This window comes from Leuciscus leuciscus (assembly GCF_965113295.1).
Source record: "Leuciscus leuciscus genome assembly, chromosome: 19".
Taxonomy (NCBI): Eukaryota; Metazoa; Chordata; class Actinopteri; order Cypriniformes; family Leuciscidae; genus Leuciscus; species Leuciscus leuciscus.
Genome location: NC_138743.1, coordinates 15366263 through 15380201, shown reverse-complemented (window position 1 = coordinate 15380201; position 13939 = coordinate 15366263). Strand labels below are relative to the sequence as shown.

At 38.2% G+C, this 13939-nt stretch overlaps 1 protein-coding gene across 1 annotated transcript in view; it reads left to right on the top strand.

Annotated features, from left to right (window-relative positions):
• Nucleotides 1-13939, top strand: part of rev3l (REV3 like, DNA directed polymerase zeta catalytic subunit) — a 137879-nt gene that overhangs the window by 89517 nt on the left and 34423 nt on the right. Inside the window, exons 10-16 of the mRNA XM_082148427.1 lie at nt 3359-3487; nt 3934-4159; nt 4407-4549; nt 4651-8509; nt 8624-9477; nt 13484-13572; nt 13701-13826. Coding sequence (XP_082004553.1) covers nt 3359-3487; nt 3934-4159; nt 4407-4549; nt 4651-8509; nt 8624-9477; nt 13484-13572; nt 13701-13826 — 5426 coding nt within the window. The remainder of the gene's footprint in view (nt 1-3358; nt 3488-3933; nt 4160-4406; nt 4550-4650; nt 8510-8623; nt 9478-13483; nt 13573-13700; nt 13827-13939) is intronic.

Below are 13939 nucleotides of genomic sequence, written 5' to 3'. Positions count from 1 at the left end.
CATGGTTACAGTTAGTGTTACCACATTAAACCCATGGTGAATGTTGTTGATTTTGGACTGAAAGCCACCTTGTTTCTTCCACGTCAAGGATATTTGATCTAATATCTCTGGTTTATATCAAAGAACTCTGAAAGAAATTTGAATGCTTCTTACTTGATCTCACAGCAATGTTATTAATTCTGTGGCATATTCAATGGCTTTCTTCACTGGATCTCCCAGCACTGTGTAGTAACGGTGACACATGATCGAGATCGGCCCGCGGGAGTAGCTCGCACTGCACTGACCAATTTTTGGTCCAAATTGATAAACGGTCCGTGGAAACCTGGCAATAGATTATAATGGGTTCTATTTGTTCTATCTGAGTTTTATTTTAAATCGAGTTGTTGCACCACTTTTAAACATAGATCTGGCATTAGAATTCAAACCTGTGATTAAAACCTCCATTCACACTGATTTTTCTTTGCCATGATGGATTCGCCTTTGTAATTAAACAACATTCCATTTCCTTCTTTGTTGACCACCAGAAACTCTCTCTCTGACATTAAGTAGCTCTTGCCGATAAAGAAAATAAACTGTCTTTTTTAAACTGCCATGTAGCGAGACCGTACTGATCAAGCGGGCGATGAAAACATTGCGGCAGCATGTGCAGATTTCATAAGCCTGGAAATATATTTATAGTATCAATTAATGGAGTAATATGGTAGCATAACGTATGACAAAACAACCAAGATAAGAAAAACTGGCATGATTCACGGAGTGACTGTCTCTGCTATTGACAGTGCTGCCCTGTCTTTTTGAGCACCTCCCAGTAGCCACGCGTGGAGCGGGCATGAGAAATGAGAGGCGCGGCAGCGATCAGTGGCGCTCACCTCATCATTACAGCTGTGAGAGTGACGGATCTGCATCTCGGACTCGATAGCAGGTGGTAGCTTACGGGCCGCCACGACCCTCACACTCTGTTGGCTCAGTGAGCTGTTTTAAAATTTGTAATAAACACCTTTATGAGACCTGACAATACACCCACTGTTTCTGTCTTTATTCAATTAGCCACATATTTTAATTGTAGGTGCACTTTATTTTATTTAATACTCCTCACCATAGGCGACGATTTATGTTTCTGCCGGTGGGTCCCCAGTGCCCACACTCCATACTACACCCCCATCCCCCCAAAAAACTGGTGGGGAAAGTATCGACCCTCGCAAAAAGTGGTTGGGACATGTCCCACCTGGAAATTACGCCTATGTTACCAACCAAACAAAAGCACATTCTTTCCATGAGTGTTGTCACGAGTCGCACTCTCGCTGATATCTGATGATTAGTAGCGGTTCAGTAAATAAAATAATTCAATAAATACCTATTTACAATAAGCACTTAATGCAAAAATAACTTAAATAATAAAATAACTTCTAAACCAGCTTGAAAATGCTATCTCATGAAATAAAGGCGAATCCGTAATTTCTTTACAATTTAAAGGTACACATGGTGTTATTTCGTCAATCAATCGTGAAAGTCTAGTGGTTGAAAGCTTTTGGCAACATTAAATCCAGGAGAGAAGACCATTTTAGAGAAAGAGCAAGTAGAGAGTTTGAGTACACGTAATATCTGAGCGAGAGCAGACAAGAAACATGAGACTGTATATTTGAGAATGCGCGTCCAGTTTTGTGTGAGAGTGAAAGTAATCCGCCTGCGAGTTGAGAGATTTGTGCTCGCGCATTACTTGGATGCGCTCTCGACATTTGTCATTAAAATAACACCATAGAAACGGCCTCAAATAAACTATAAAAAAGGTGAAGATAATCGTGTATGAAAGCTGCAATTGATTTTTTTATTGGATTAAATCAATGGAGAATATCTCGTATCTCGTACAGGATTGACACTATGCACCACACATGTAACTTTAAAGTGCCCCGATTATGCTTATTTTAAAGATTCCAAATTTTTTTTTGAAGGTCTCCTACAACAGTTTTACATGCATTAAAGGGTCAAAAAACGCTTTCATTTTCTCATAATATTCATCGCACATCACATTTTTCAAGGATTCTCAAATGACTCGATGGGTGAATCAGTCTCTCTAAATCCCTCCTTTCCACAAGCCTACTCTGATTGGTTTACAGCTAACAGCACCAAACGAAACACCACGTTACCATGACTAAATTTCTGTTCCGGAGACTTCATCAATTTTACCATATCAATCCGAGCGAGTACGATGATGAAACATTGGAAGATCTGGTTATTCAACCCGAACCTCCATTGCAAGGATGACTCGAGAAGGACGTTTCTCAGTGATACACTACTCAGTTTGACGTATATTGAGATGTTGCAACACCATCAGCACTAACAAGTTCATCAACAAACCAATGTGTATATTTCTAATTTATTGCGGTGCACATATGGGAACTGCATCATTAACTGTATCAATAACAGCGCATACGTTAGCCGAGCACAAACGTGAATGACTGATGTAACATTAAAGTTTGCAAAACAAATCTTGCTCTATTCTTTATCATTACTCATAGTAAGAACAACAGACAATCTGCGTTAATAGACACAGTTTTAGGTAATAGTGGCCCACAGCTGATTAGCAGAAGTATTTCAGTAAGACAGTAATAACGTGAGTTAGCCGGAGACCTACACAATATAAAACGCAAAACTACGTATTTTGAACACCCAGTAGAAAATATATACATCAACAATAAATCATAGTTACAGGTTGTGATTCTGAGGAACAAGTTGGTCCCAAAAAAGTCGGTACTGTCCCATCTTTAATGGATAAGAGTTTTGTAAATCCTCACAGAGATTTGAGAAGCAGTCGTCAGAAGGTTATACTATTGTTGTATCACATGGGATTATATCAAATGGATAAATCATGTGATTGATTGCCCATTGCTTTTGACTGATTCATTTAAATGATTCATGAGTTGAACGGCATGCTGCACTATTATGAGTTTGGTTTCTTTTATGGTTTTTGCGTGCAATGAATCAGCGTTTGGTTTCTTTTATGATTTTTGCGTGCAATGAATCAGCGTTTGGTTTCTTTTATGGTTTTTGCGTGCAATGAATCAGCAAGGCTTATGCCATCGCAAGACAAGAGCCCTGATGATTCAGTGCAGGAAACACTGGCACACTGTATATGAGAAATTATCATGTAACACTGGATGCATGAAAATTGCGTCAAATTAAACCCTTTTAACCTTTCATTGTCACTAGAAAGAGTGACAAGCAGCTTCATGCTGATGAAAGAACTGCAAAAACAAGGAGACTGTACACAGTGAAAATTAGTGGTGTGGGAAGCTTTCTCTATGACTGTTTCACTTTTTTACAATGTCTGATGATTTTTTTTCTCCTTTTCACCATATAGATACAAAAAGGCATGGTGGGAAAGATGCTGAAGTGGCAGTTGTTGATGAAGAGGCCATTTTAAGTTTGTTGGAAAACAGTCAGACCTTCCTCCCTCTCTCTCAGAGAACCAACCAATCAGCAATACTTGGTACCGAGACTATCATAACAAATATAATATCTGATTCCACAAGCACTGCAACTTTTTTTCTTAATCAGTATTTTAAATAAATCAATACATAAATACATCAAAATATTTTTGAAAGATAATTTGTAATTGAGCAAGATAATACAATTAGTGTATTCAGAGATCATTTGAATTTTTTTTAATTTTTTTATTACTTATCCCATTTACTTTTGTTTTATGCATAAAACAATAGATTGGCATTTCAAGGATTTTTTTTAATAGATATTATATTGGAAAACAACAAAAAACCTGATTAAGAAAATTTTTTTTTTCAATTCTTTATTTGCATCTCTTTTTATTCACATTCATTTCAGTTTTGCATGTGTACACATATGCATAATGCATCTGCTCTTATACATGTTCTTATTATATTTTTACATTTACATATTCAACAATGCTTTTTTTAATAGACAGCAATCAAGACCAGGCCATGGTTGATCTGCTAGAAGCATTGGCAGATGATGGATTTAGAGCCGACAGGTCAAGAGCAGTGTCCCAGCAGCTGTCTGCTAGCTGCGGCTATAACAGTGATGATGAGGAAGCTGGGCCTGAGCTGGAGAAAAATGAGTCGGAGCTCAGTAAAATCATGTCACAAAGATGGGATAGTGACATGCCAGAACCCTCTGCCAGGAAAAGGTCACCAAATGTCACTTTTGTAATTATCTGCTTTTAATTTTAATTTGCATTTAAATGATTAGGCAGATTCATTTGATCAGGAAACTCAATTTATTGAACCCTTTTTAACAGGCATTCAGAATAGGCCTCGTAGGCAAAACTGGCTGGTCCACAGCAGACAGATGATAGTGCGTGTGTGAGTTATGACTGTGCATTATTTAATTTGGTGGCATGTTGTTTAATCATAATCTGTGTCCTCCCTACACAGATTATGCATGAAAGAAGCAAATGAAAGCTCCAGCGAAGAGCAGCAAGCCTCATCAGATGAAGAGGTGTATTGGAATGGAAACAGTGCTCTTCTTACTGACTTGTCCATTCCACAGTTGGATGGAGCTGCAGATGAGAATAGTGGTAAGCTCAATTTTAATTAAGTATTTTAATGAACTACAATGACAAGTATGGTTGCTTTTGTTGCAGTAGTGTATACATACTTGTTGTCTTGTTTGCTATAGATTCATCACTAACAGACAAAGGATCAAGGACACATTCATCTCTAATAGCAACAGAAAAGATCCTTGGTAGAAGAAATGTTTTTCCAAATGAACCTGTCCGCATGGAGCCACCGTCCTCTGCTAAAATTGTTCTTGAGTACAAATGTGCTGAACAGAGACTCAATCAAGAGGATTTAGCAGATAAGCATTTAAAAAGTCAAGAGGCAAACGAATGTTCAACTGGATTAAGAGTTAACAAAGAGGTGCCATATATTCAACCAGTTAAACACCCAGTCCCTTCCAATACAGCAAATATATCTAAAATTGGTGCTGAAAAAATTGGTATGCACCCTTTGTACACTGGTGAAAACCAAGCCACTGGCGTTAATCAGCCAGATCCTGATGATTCAGTGTTTGGAAACTCTAAGCTTCCCCTGAGCTTAAAAAAATATACCAGTATTAAAAAATTGGAAAATAACCATTTATCTATCCTGGAGAATCACAGGAGCTTCTCTGTATGTTATTCTGAGCTGATGAACTGCCACACCAAGACTGAAATGGAACTCAGTCCAAATGATTGCAGAAGTACTGTGATAAGTTTTGACCAGACACAAAGCCCTGTGGAAGAGAGCCAAGATTTGGTCCCTCAAGAAGCTGAGACAGGACAGGGAAGAAAAGAGGAAGATGTTGGTGAACTGAAAATAAGATACGAGGACTACCAAGAGAATAAAACTGAGAGGACCATTGTGGCACAGCAGGAGGCACACTACAAATTTTTTCCCAGTGTAATTCTGTCTAATTGCCTGTCCAGACCCATCAAAAAACAGACCTGGAGCAAGACTGGGGATGGTTGCTGTATCTTAGACAATCCTGAACAGCGAAGGTCAAGGTTAAAGTTGACCAAAAAGAGAACTACATCAGGTCAAAAACGGGTAAGTCCTGTAAGGACTCCATCTCCTATGAAAGAGGAAGCCACAGCGCTTCCTTCCATCACTCCAGACTTTCTCCCAGAAATGTATAAGGAGGTTGACATGAAAACTTCAGATCCACCAACAATTAAAGGTTTACTTGAGAGCTCAGTAGAGGAAAAACTTGCAGATATTCCCACCAAAGTCTCTTGCACAAAGGTGTCCAGTTTGCCAGGTAGCAAATATACCTTGCGGACCAAAAGAAAAAGGAGTTGCGACAGTGAAAAGGGGGATCATGCAAGTTCTGGTTCTTACAAACAAGCTTTGGTGCAACATGAAGGCTTTAAAGGCAAAGATCATGTCTTCAGCCAAAAAAAGAGGAAACTGGCTAAAAAAGAGCCACCAATCATCATCAAATATATAATCATTAACAGATTCAAAGGTCAGAAGAACATGCTAGTGAAGATTTCCAAAATTAAGGCTGAGGAAACGCACACAGTTTTAACACCAGAAAAGCTTGCCGAATACAAAAAGCTCGCTCCTCTCAAAGAATTCTGGCCCAAAGTGCCAGAGTCTACGGCAGTGAAGTACCCGCTACTTGAGCCAAAAGTAAAGAAATGTCCCAAACGAAAAACCAAGGTCAATCCAATATCAAAGAGGGCCAGCATCTCCCCAAGATCTAGATGTCCAGGAGCAAATCAGAGAAGGAGGGCAAAGCGTCCCAAAGCATTGTTAACTTTGCCAAAATTACCCCCTCCATGGCCTTGTTATAACGATTTCACTGATGACTGCTGTACAGAGTATTCTGATGTGATGGTGGAGTTGGGTTATTTGTCAGAAAGAGCCCCCAGTCCTACTGATTCAACCCCACCAAGATGTTGGTCTCCTACTGAGCCTTTACTAGAATCAAATTCAAATGATCATCTTATAAACCCCCATAATGATCCATGTCTAGGTTCACCCTTTCAAGTACTGGCTTCAAAACCATGCCGAAGAGGTTTATGGGATAGAAGCAGCACACCTAGGCCTAAAAAGGCTTCTGCTACCAGCCCAAAAAGACGAATTAATACCTCAACAAAGTCAGGGAACAAAGATTCTGTGAAAACTGAGGATTCACAAAGAAGTATTCCAGCAGCTTCAAGGAGGAAAAACAAACAGTGTGAAGGGATTGAAGGGACTGTTCTCGGAGATGGCACATCAACTTCTCAGAAAGGCAGGATGCTGAATGAGAAGCAATCCCTGAGAAAAAAGCAGGTCAAAGGTAAGAAGAGTAATAATTCACAGGCTTCACATTCAGTTGACACTGCACCTATTACTTCCTCATCTGATGACATGACTCCTTTCCAACGTCCCAGTTTTCAAAAAAGCAGTCAAGAGGATCTTACTGTCAGTTGTTCAGACTCCCAAACAGAGGTCACCAGCACTGGAAAAAAGTCAAATCAAGATGTTTTTCTCATCAATGCCATTTGCTCAAATGACTCGCAAAAAGATTCACAGATTACACCCAATACCTGTATTGAAAAACCTCTGAACAGTATTCTTTCCCCAGCCACAAAGTCTGTAGGTTATCCATGTTCTGTCATCACATACAGCAGTTCCAATTCAAAATCACAAAATACTAGTCAAGATGGGACCATTATAAAAAATCCCTATAAATTCAATTCAGATGCCTCTGGCCATGAAGAGAGCCCCATTATCGTACAGCATTCACAATCAAACAGAAAAGCCAACGTAAAGTCAAGAAGACCGCAAACAAGAAATAAAGATACCGTAACAACTTTATTGGAGTCTGTTGATTGTAGATCCTCCCTTATGTCCTCTGTTAAGAGTGCAATTACAGATGGATCTCACACAGGTCTCACATTGCCGTCAGACCCTAAAAATAGGGATATGTGTGTTCCTGAGATCCCTTCTGGACTGGCTGTCTTGAAGGAGCTTCTCCAGAAGAGGCAACTCCAGGCAGGAAAGGAACCACATAAAAGTGATCAAATGACTGAGATTGTGTTTTCTACCAGTCAATCAACTGATATTTCCAAACCAGGCAAATCTAGAAGAGCTCTTTCATCAACATCAAGAAAACCAAGGGGTGCAAGAACTAAAGTTCCAAAAGAGTTAAAGTCCAAAATCAGAAGTAAGAAAAGAAAACCGGATGATTTGAGAGTTGACTATTTTTCATCAGATGACAGTCCTGTGTTTTTGTCTGATCCTGGCTTTGACAGCTGTTGCTCTGTTGAGGATAGCTTGTCCCCGGAGCTCCCAGACAATTACAATTTTGATATCAATGCCATTGGCCAAACCGAGTTCTCCAGTCTTTATTCAAGTAACCAGTTTGTGGTAACTGACAAGCACTTGCCTCAGAAGTTCCTCAGTGATGTCAGTCAGGAGGCAATCAATGCCCTGGTTGGGTTGGGGGACAGATCACAAAAGATGTTTGATGTTGATGAGAACAGCAAGCATGAACAGGACTGGAACAAGTCTGGGGCTCTTAGTCCAGAACTCTTTGATAAGACATCTTGTGAAAATGGCAGAGTTTACACCAGTAAGGTATCTCTGTCTCTGCTTGATTCAGAAAAGATCTTTAGCAAAGATTGGGTGGGCTCTTTAGGTAAAATCCATGGCCTCAGCCACTTTCAGGACTTTCACTGTGAAAAGAGAGATGTGTTGCTTGACCCAGAGCCCTTTTCCCCCATTACTTCTGCTAATTTTGTTTATAGTGGTGTTTCCCCAAATAGTGATCCCCTAGATGGCAGTTCAGCAACACCAAGCAGTTCCCCACGGTCCATCAACTCACTGTCCCTGCTGAAAAATGCTGGTCAGAGTTCAAAGAGCGGAGGAACTCACATTCTCAAACCTCTCATGTCTCCGCCTACTCGAGAAGAAATCTTAGCTACTTTGATGGATCTGGACCTCTCAGAAGCCACCTACCAGGAACCATTCTGCAGTGACCCATCAGATGCACCATTGAAGCCAAGGTAAGAACACACAACATTTATAATGGATCCACCTGCAGGAGTTTTGTGTTTGGATATTAAAAAATTTAAATTCGATTATGAAATCATCCATACTCATTCATACAGTTTTTTCAGGGAGGTTGGTGGTCGGAAGTTGATTTTGGAAACCAGGCTGGCGAATGAACTAGCTGAATTTCATGGAGACTTATCTCAAGATGGCTTACATTTTTGGAAAGTTGCATTTTGTGCCATGACAAATCAAGCCTCTGCACCAATCTATGGGTTTAAATCATCTATATTTATCAAAGACCAAAACCCATCTTCTGTCAGTGATCACAAAGTGATCATGCTTCCCTGCAAGTGTGCTCCAAGCCCAGAAGAGGTGCAGCTCTGGCTGCAGGCCAAAAAACAGTATGAGTGCCTTCAGAGTGACAAGAAACAAATGTGTGGCCAGGCAGTTGCAGAGCTGATGCAGAGTACATATGACAAGATTTCATCTCAGAAAAAGGACTTGAATTCACCTTGCTCAGAGCATCATGATAAAACGCTTGAAAAAGCTTCAGAGTTGCAGAGTATCAGTAGGAATGGCTTAAATTTACCCCACCTTTTCTCACCAGTTATGGCAGCTTCATCTGACACTAGCCCTAAGAGTGTGAAATGCACCTTGGACATGGAGACAAACAAAGGTTATCAGATTATCACTTCTCCAAGCTCTCCTGAGATTTCTACATGGCAACAAGGCCTAGCTGAGATTAAACAAGATGAGGACAAGGAGGATTTTACTGATGGATTGCAATCCCCTGACGTGGATCAGTCTCAAAATCTCAATGGTACTGAAAATGTACTGCCAAAGGACCACTTGAGTCCATCACTTTTTCCCATTAAAGACCCAGATGTCAAATGCTCTTACCTGCACCATAGCACACCTGTCCACAGGAGAAGCTGCATTGACGATGATGGGTCAAGCTGTAGTCCAATAAGAAATGAGGGTATGTTTTATGGTTTTCATTGGAGTTTAAATCTTTTAGCTAAAAGTTGTTCAGTTCTGTTATCAATAATGTATGGTGGCTGAGAAGTGCAAAACAAATCACAAAAATCAAAAAAACAAAACAACAACTAGAAATTATTCAGAAAACACAACAAATTTGAAAACAAAATAAAAAGTTAGAAAACACAACAAGTCATACAAAACTGAAAAGCTAGATATATTTTGCAAATGGAATATATACAGATGATTGGACAAGATATCTACATCTATCCCACAGGATAAGCTGAAAATGCTGCAGGCAGTTGAAGGTCGATTTGTGTGTGCATGTTTTAAATATTACAGCTGTATCTATGATAATTGTTTTTTACGATGCGAGCTGACGTTGACATTGTCATAAGTATGTCACTCACTTTGCAAAAAACAACAACAGACAAAAGCATGCCTTGTTTGTGTACAATTAAAATGCCCCTATAGTTATAAGATTCAGTTTTTTTGTATTTTTATATAATATGTTCTAGTTTAGCATATCACACGAGCAAGAGTGCTGTTTTTTTCCCAAATAGCACAATTGCAAATGTGATATCGATTTTATAAAGTTAAATAAACAAGTTATTATTGTGAATTTCATTTTAGAGTAGACACAATATTGCCAATATTGATTCTTTTTTCGCTATTTCGAACAACGAAAATAGATCCAAGCAAAGCCACTGCACAACTGTTGTGCATCTCCAAGCAACTCAGCTGTGTTTTGATACTGAATGAATCTTTTATTTATATATATATATATATATATAAATATAAATATAAATATAAATAAATAAATAAATATATATATATATATATATATATATATATTTATTTATTTATTTATTTATATATATAAATTGGATGATTCAGTGACCCATTCATAAAGACTGTAGACAGTTGCTTTGTTATTGAATGAATCAGCCGTTTGAATGAATCGTTGAATTGACTTAAGGACTCAAGACCGCAACTTGCTGCCACCTACTGGCGGTTTGAGTTTTTATATTTAATGTATAACTTGATAATTTTATTTTCCTATTTCAGTATTAAAAAAAACATTAATCTCATAGCATGGAATGGAAATACCATAGAAAATGGAATTCATTGACAATTTCTTTTTGGAAACTTTTCTTAGATTGTTGGCAAAGGCTATTAGCACCAAGTGCAAATAGTTTTTAGCAAATAGTTTTTTGGGTCACTTGCGTTAAAAGCTAAACCTGCTGTTCTTTCCCTCTACACCACTCTCATTTTTTAGACTGGTTTCTTAAAATTTTTTGTCTGACCCAACCAGAAAATGGTGGGCAGATTTACTGTAAAAAGTTTAGTTTTTTCCATAATTAATCGCTGTTAAATCGACAGCTGTAATATTTTCACATCCACACATGAATTCCTACTGCCAACTTCTTACTACCACAGCCTCCTTATACTTTCTGCATATCTTGATTGACAGATGCCTCTTCCAATCCAGCAGTAAGTATTCCATTTGCAAAATACCTACTCGCATCAATTTACAGATTTGTGTCAACTTTGCAAATGTCTTAAGGAAATTGAAATTGCTTTAAGGACCTTTGGCAGCGATTGCAGTCTTCTGGGTATGATGCAACAAGCTTTGCACAAGTGGATTTTGGGATTTTCTGCCATTCTCAGTGACTTGAGTTCTGCACATTTCACAAATCTACTTATAAATTAAGTGTGGACATGACAAAGTGTGGACTTACTATAGTAAGTACATGTAGTAACGTGTAACTGTGTCACCTGGGCTTAAAAAAAAAGTGTTACCAAAAACTACCAAAAGTAATCTATCAATAGCTTTGGTCACATCTGGTCAACATGGTCACAGCATACCTATTGCAGACACCCTCGTAATCTGTCTTCTGTTGTTTTCAGAGGCCATAGAAATGTCTTGTTACATAAGTTACATAGTAATAAATATTCTGTTTAAATGGTTTTTGCAATGGTATTTAAATTAGTACAGAGAATCTTTAAAGTTTACTGATGTTGGTAACAAAAATGTTAGTATTGTTACAACTCTAGTCCCTAATGGCTGGAATACCCTACATGACTTTTAATATCTGAACATACTAGGCATCATACACTTGTCGACTTTGTAATTGTTACAGAGAAAAACTGGGCATCATACACTAAACAACTGAGGATCATTTACTACTAGACTTTCAAATCGTTTCTTTTTAAAATCTGAAAACAGAAACCCACGGCTACTTGCTAGAAGACACATGACAGATGAAACATGGATGTGCAGGAAATTACCCCAGTAGTTGTTGTAGTGACTATGCTGAGTCTCAAATGAAAAATAATGAGTTAAGCAAATTGTGATGCAGTGTTGGTTGGGCAGACACAGTCAGTAAGGAACACTACAGATTATAACGGGAGTTAGTAGTGAGTGGCGAAGTCTGTTGTTTTATCTGAGCTGATGAGTCAAACATTGAGGCTAATTTGTTACACGTGTTCAGTTAAATTATTTTTGTATTGTTATTGTATTTGTATTGTAACATTGGTAGACAGAGGACAGCTTCGGTTTCAGTTGTGATGCGTCATACACTACGATGTGTGTTCTAAAATCGACTCAAGATATCAAACATGTTTTGATATCCTCCAACTAGATGGATTCATAGTCTGAAGCTAAAAATTAGAAGTCTGTGCCCATCATACTCTACGCAATAGGCACAGTATGACAGTAGTGTATAATAGTCTGTGCCTATCATACACTACGCAATTTTCTGTGAAATCTGTTAACTCCGACTGCCCAAAATCTGCAGACTGGCACAACCTTTTGGCAACTATTGTCGACTCTAGGCAGCAAATCGGGGGGGAAATCTGAGCAAAAGTCATGTAGTGTATTCCAGCCTTAAGCCACTCTTGCATGGTCTTGGCTGTGGTCTTAGGAACATTGTCTTGTTGGAAGGTGAACTTTGTTTCTCGCAGTCTGAGACGACAAAACTCTAAAACTTACCTAAACATATAATTCACTGCAGTTTCCATCTGAAAGTAACACTAGAGGCAGTATATGGTTTTACCAAAGTGCATGGTTTGTAAACTAATACTTTTTGATATTTGGATCACGTAACCAGCTTCATATGTAAGACTTTTCTGATGTAGTAATCTTGCTCCGATAAAGATGTTGCCAGATCCACGTTCATTTGTTTTGGATTTAACTGAACACTTTAGCACCACTCACTAGACATTTCACTTTGAAAAGTGTAATGTGACATTCTGATCTTTGGAACGCCCCTTGAGTGACCATCGGGTTCCTGGTCACTTCTCTTACCAAAGCCCCTTTGCTTTGTCATTATGGCGTGTGTAGTGTAGATTGATGTAAAAAAAAAAGAAAAAGAAAAAAGGAAAGCATTTTATGTCGTATGACTGCACCATACCAACATATGAAAAAATAAAGGGGTCTGAATACTTCCTGAATAATAATAATAAATAATAATAATTAATTATAAATAACCTATTGGCTGTAAGTTGTGATGTGTACAGTCATAAGTTCATTCAGCAAAGGATTCATCAGATTGATTCAAACTCCTGATTATGTGAATCTTTTTGTCCGTAACGGCATTTCTTTGTGAATCGGGCCACACGGGCCATGCTGTATGCTTGTTTTTGCGTACAGTCCATGAAAAGTTGTGATGAGTGACACATTTGTAATGCGTCATGTCAGAAATATGTAGATACAAATTATGCCTATCTATGAACTTGACTAAATTTGATTGCTTATATTTCTGACATGGCATAAATGGGTCACCATTCCCAAACTTGCACAACTAATTCATTTCCACTCTGCGACCCACAGTTTAAAAACCAGTTTTTTAGATGAATGATTCAGATGACATAACCAGCATTTTAAGCTCAGTAATCAGTCATGATTTTTTTATTAATTAGATTTTTGTTCCAAGACAGCCAATTTCTAAGCTTTGCCTTTAAGCCACTCATTGCAAAACTCTTTTGTATCTGTTCTTTTGCAGACATGGAGCCCAGATCACAGCGGCTACATCGGAAGAGTAACAAAAAAAAAGATGCTTTACGGAGAGTATTGCTTACCACACAAATTAAGGTCAGATCAAAGTTTGTGAGTTTATGAATCTCCTGTAGATACAATATTATGTGTATTATATAGTAATAATAGTATATTGTATTATATTAATTGCAGTTTTTATAGCACATTCATTTTATCTCATTCAGAATCAGCTTACCAATGTGAATGTTCCAAAGAGAGAGAACTCCCAGATTGAGGGACCGTCAATCTGTAATTCATATGGCTTTAAAGTCAGTATGCAGAACTTGCAGGAGGCCAAAGCATTGCATGAGGTAGGAATGGATTTTTGTCTTGTAGTAAGAATAGCTTTCATTAAACTGAGTGATTGATCAAACTTGCATAAAAATGTAAAGTGGAAAAAGCTTTGTTGTCTTGATTTCATCTC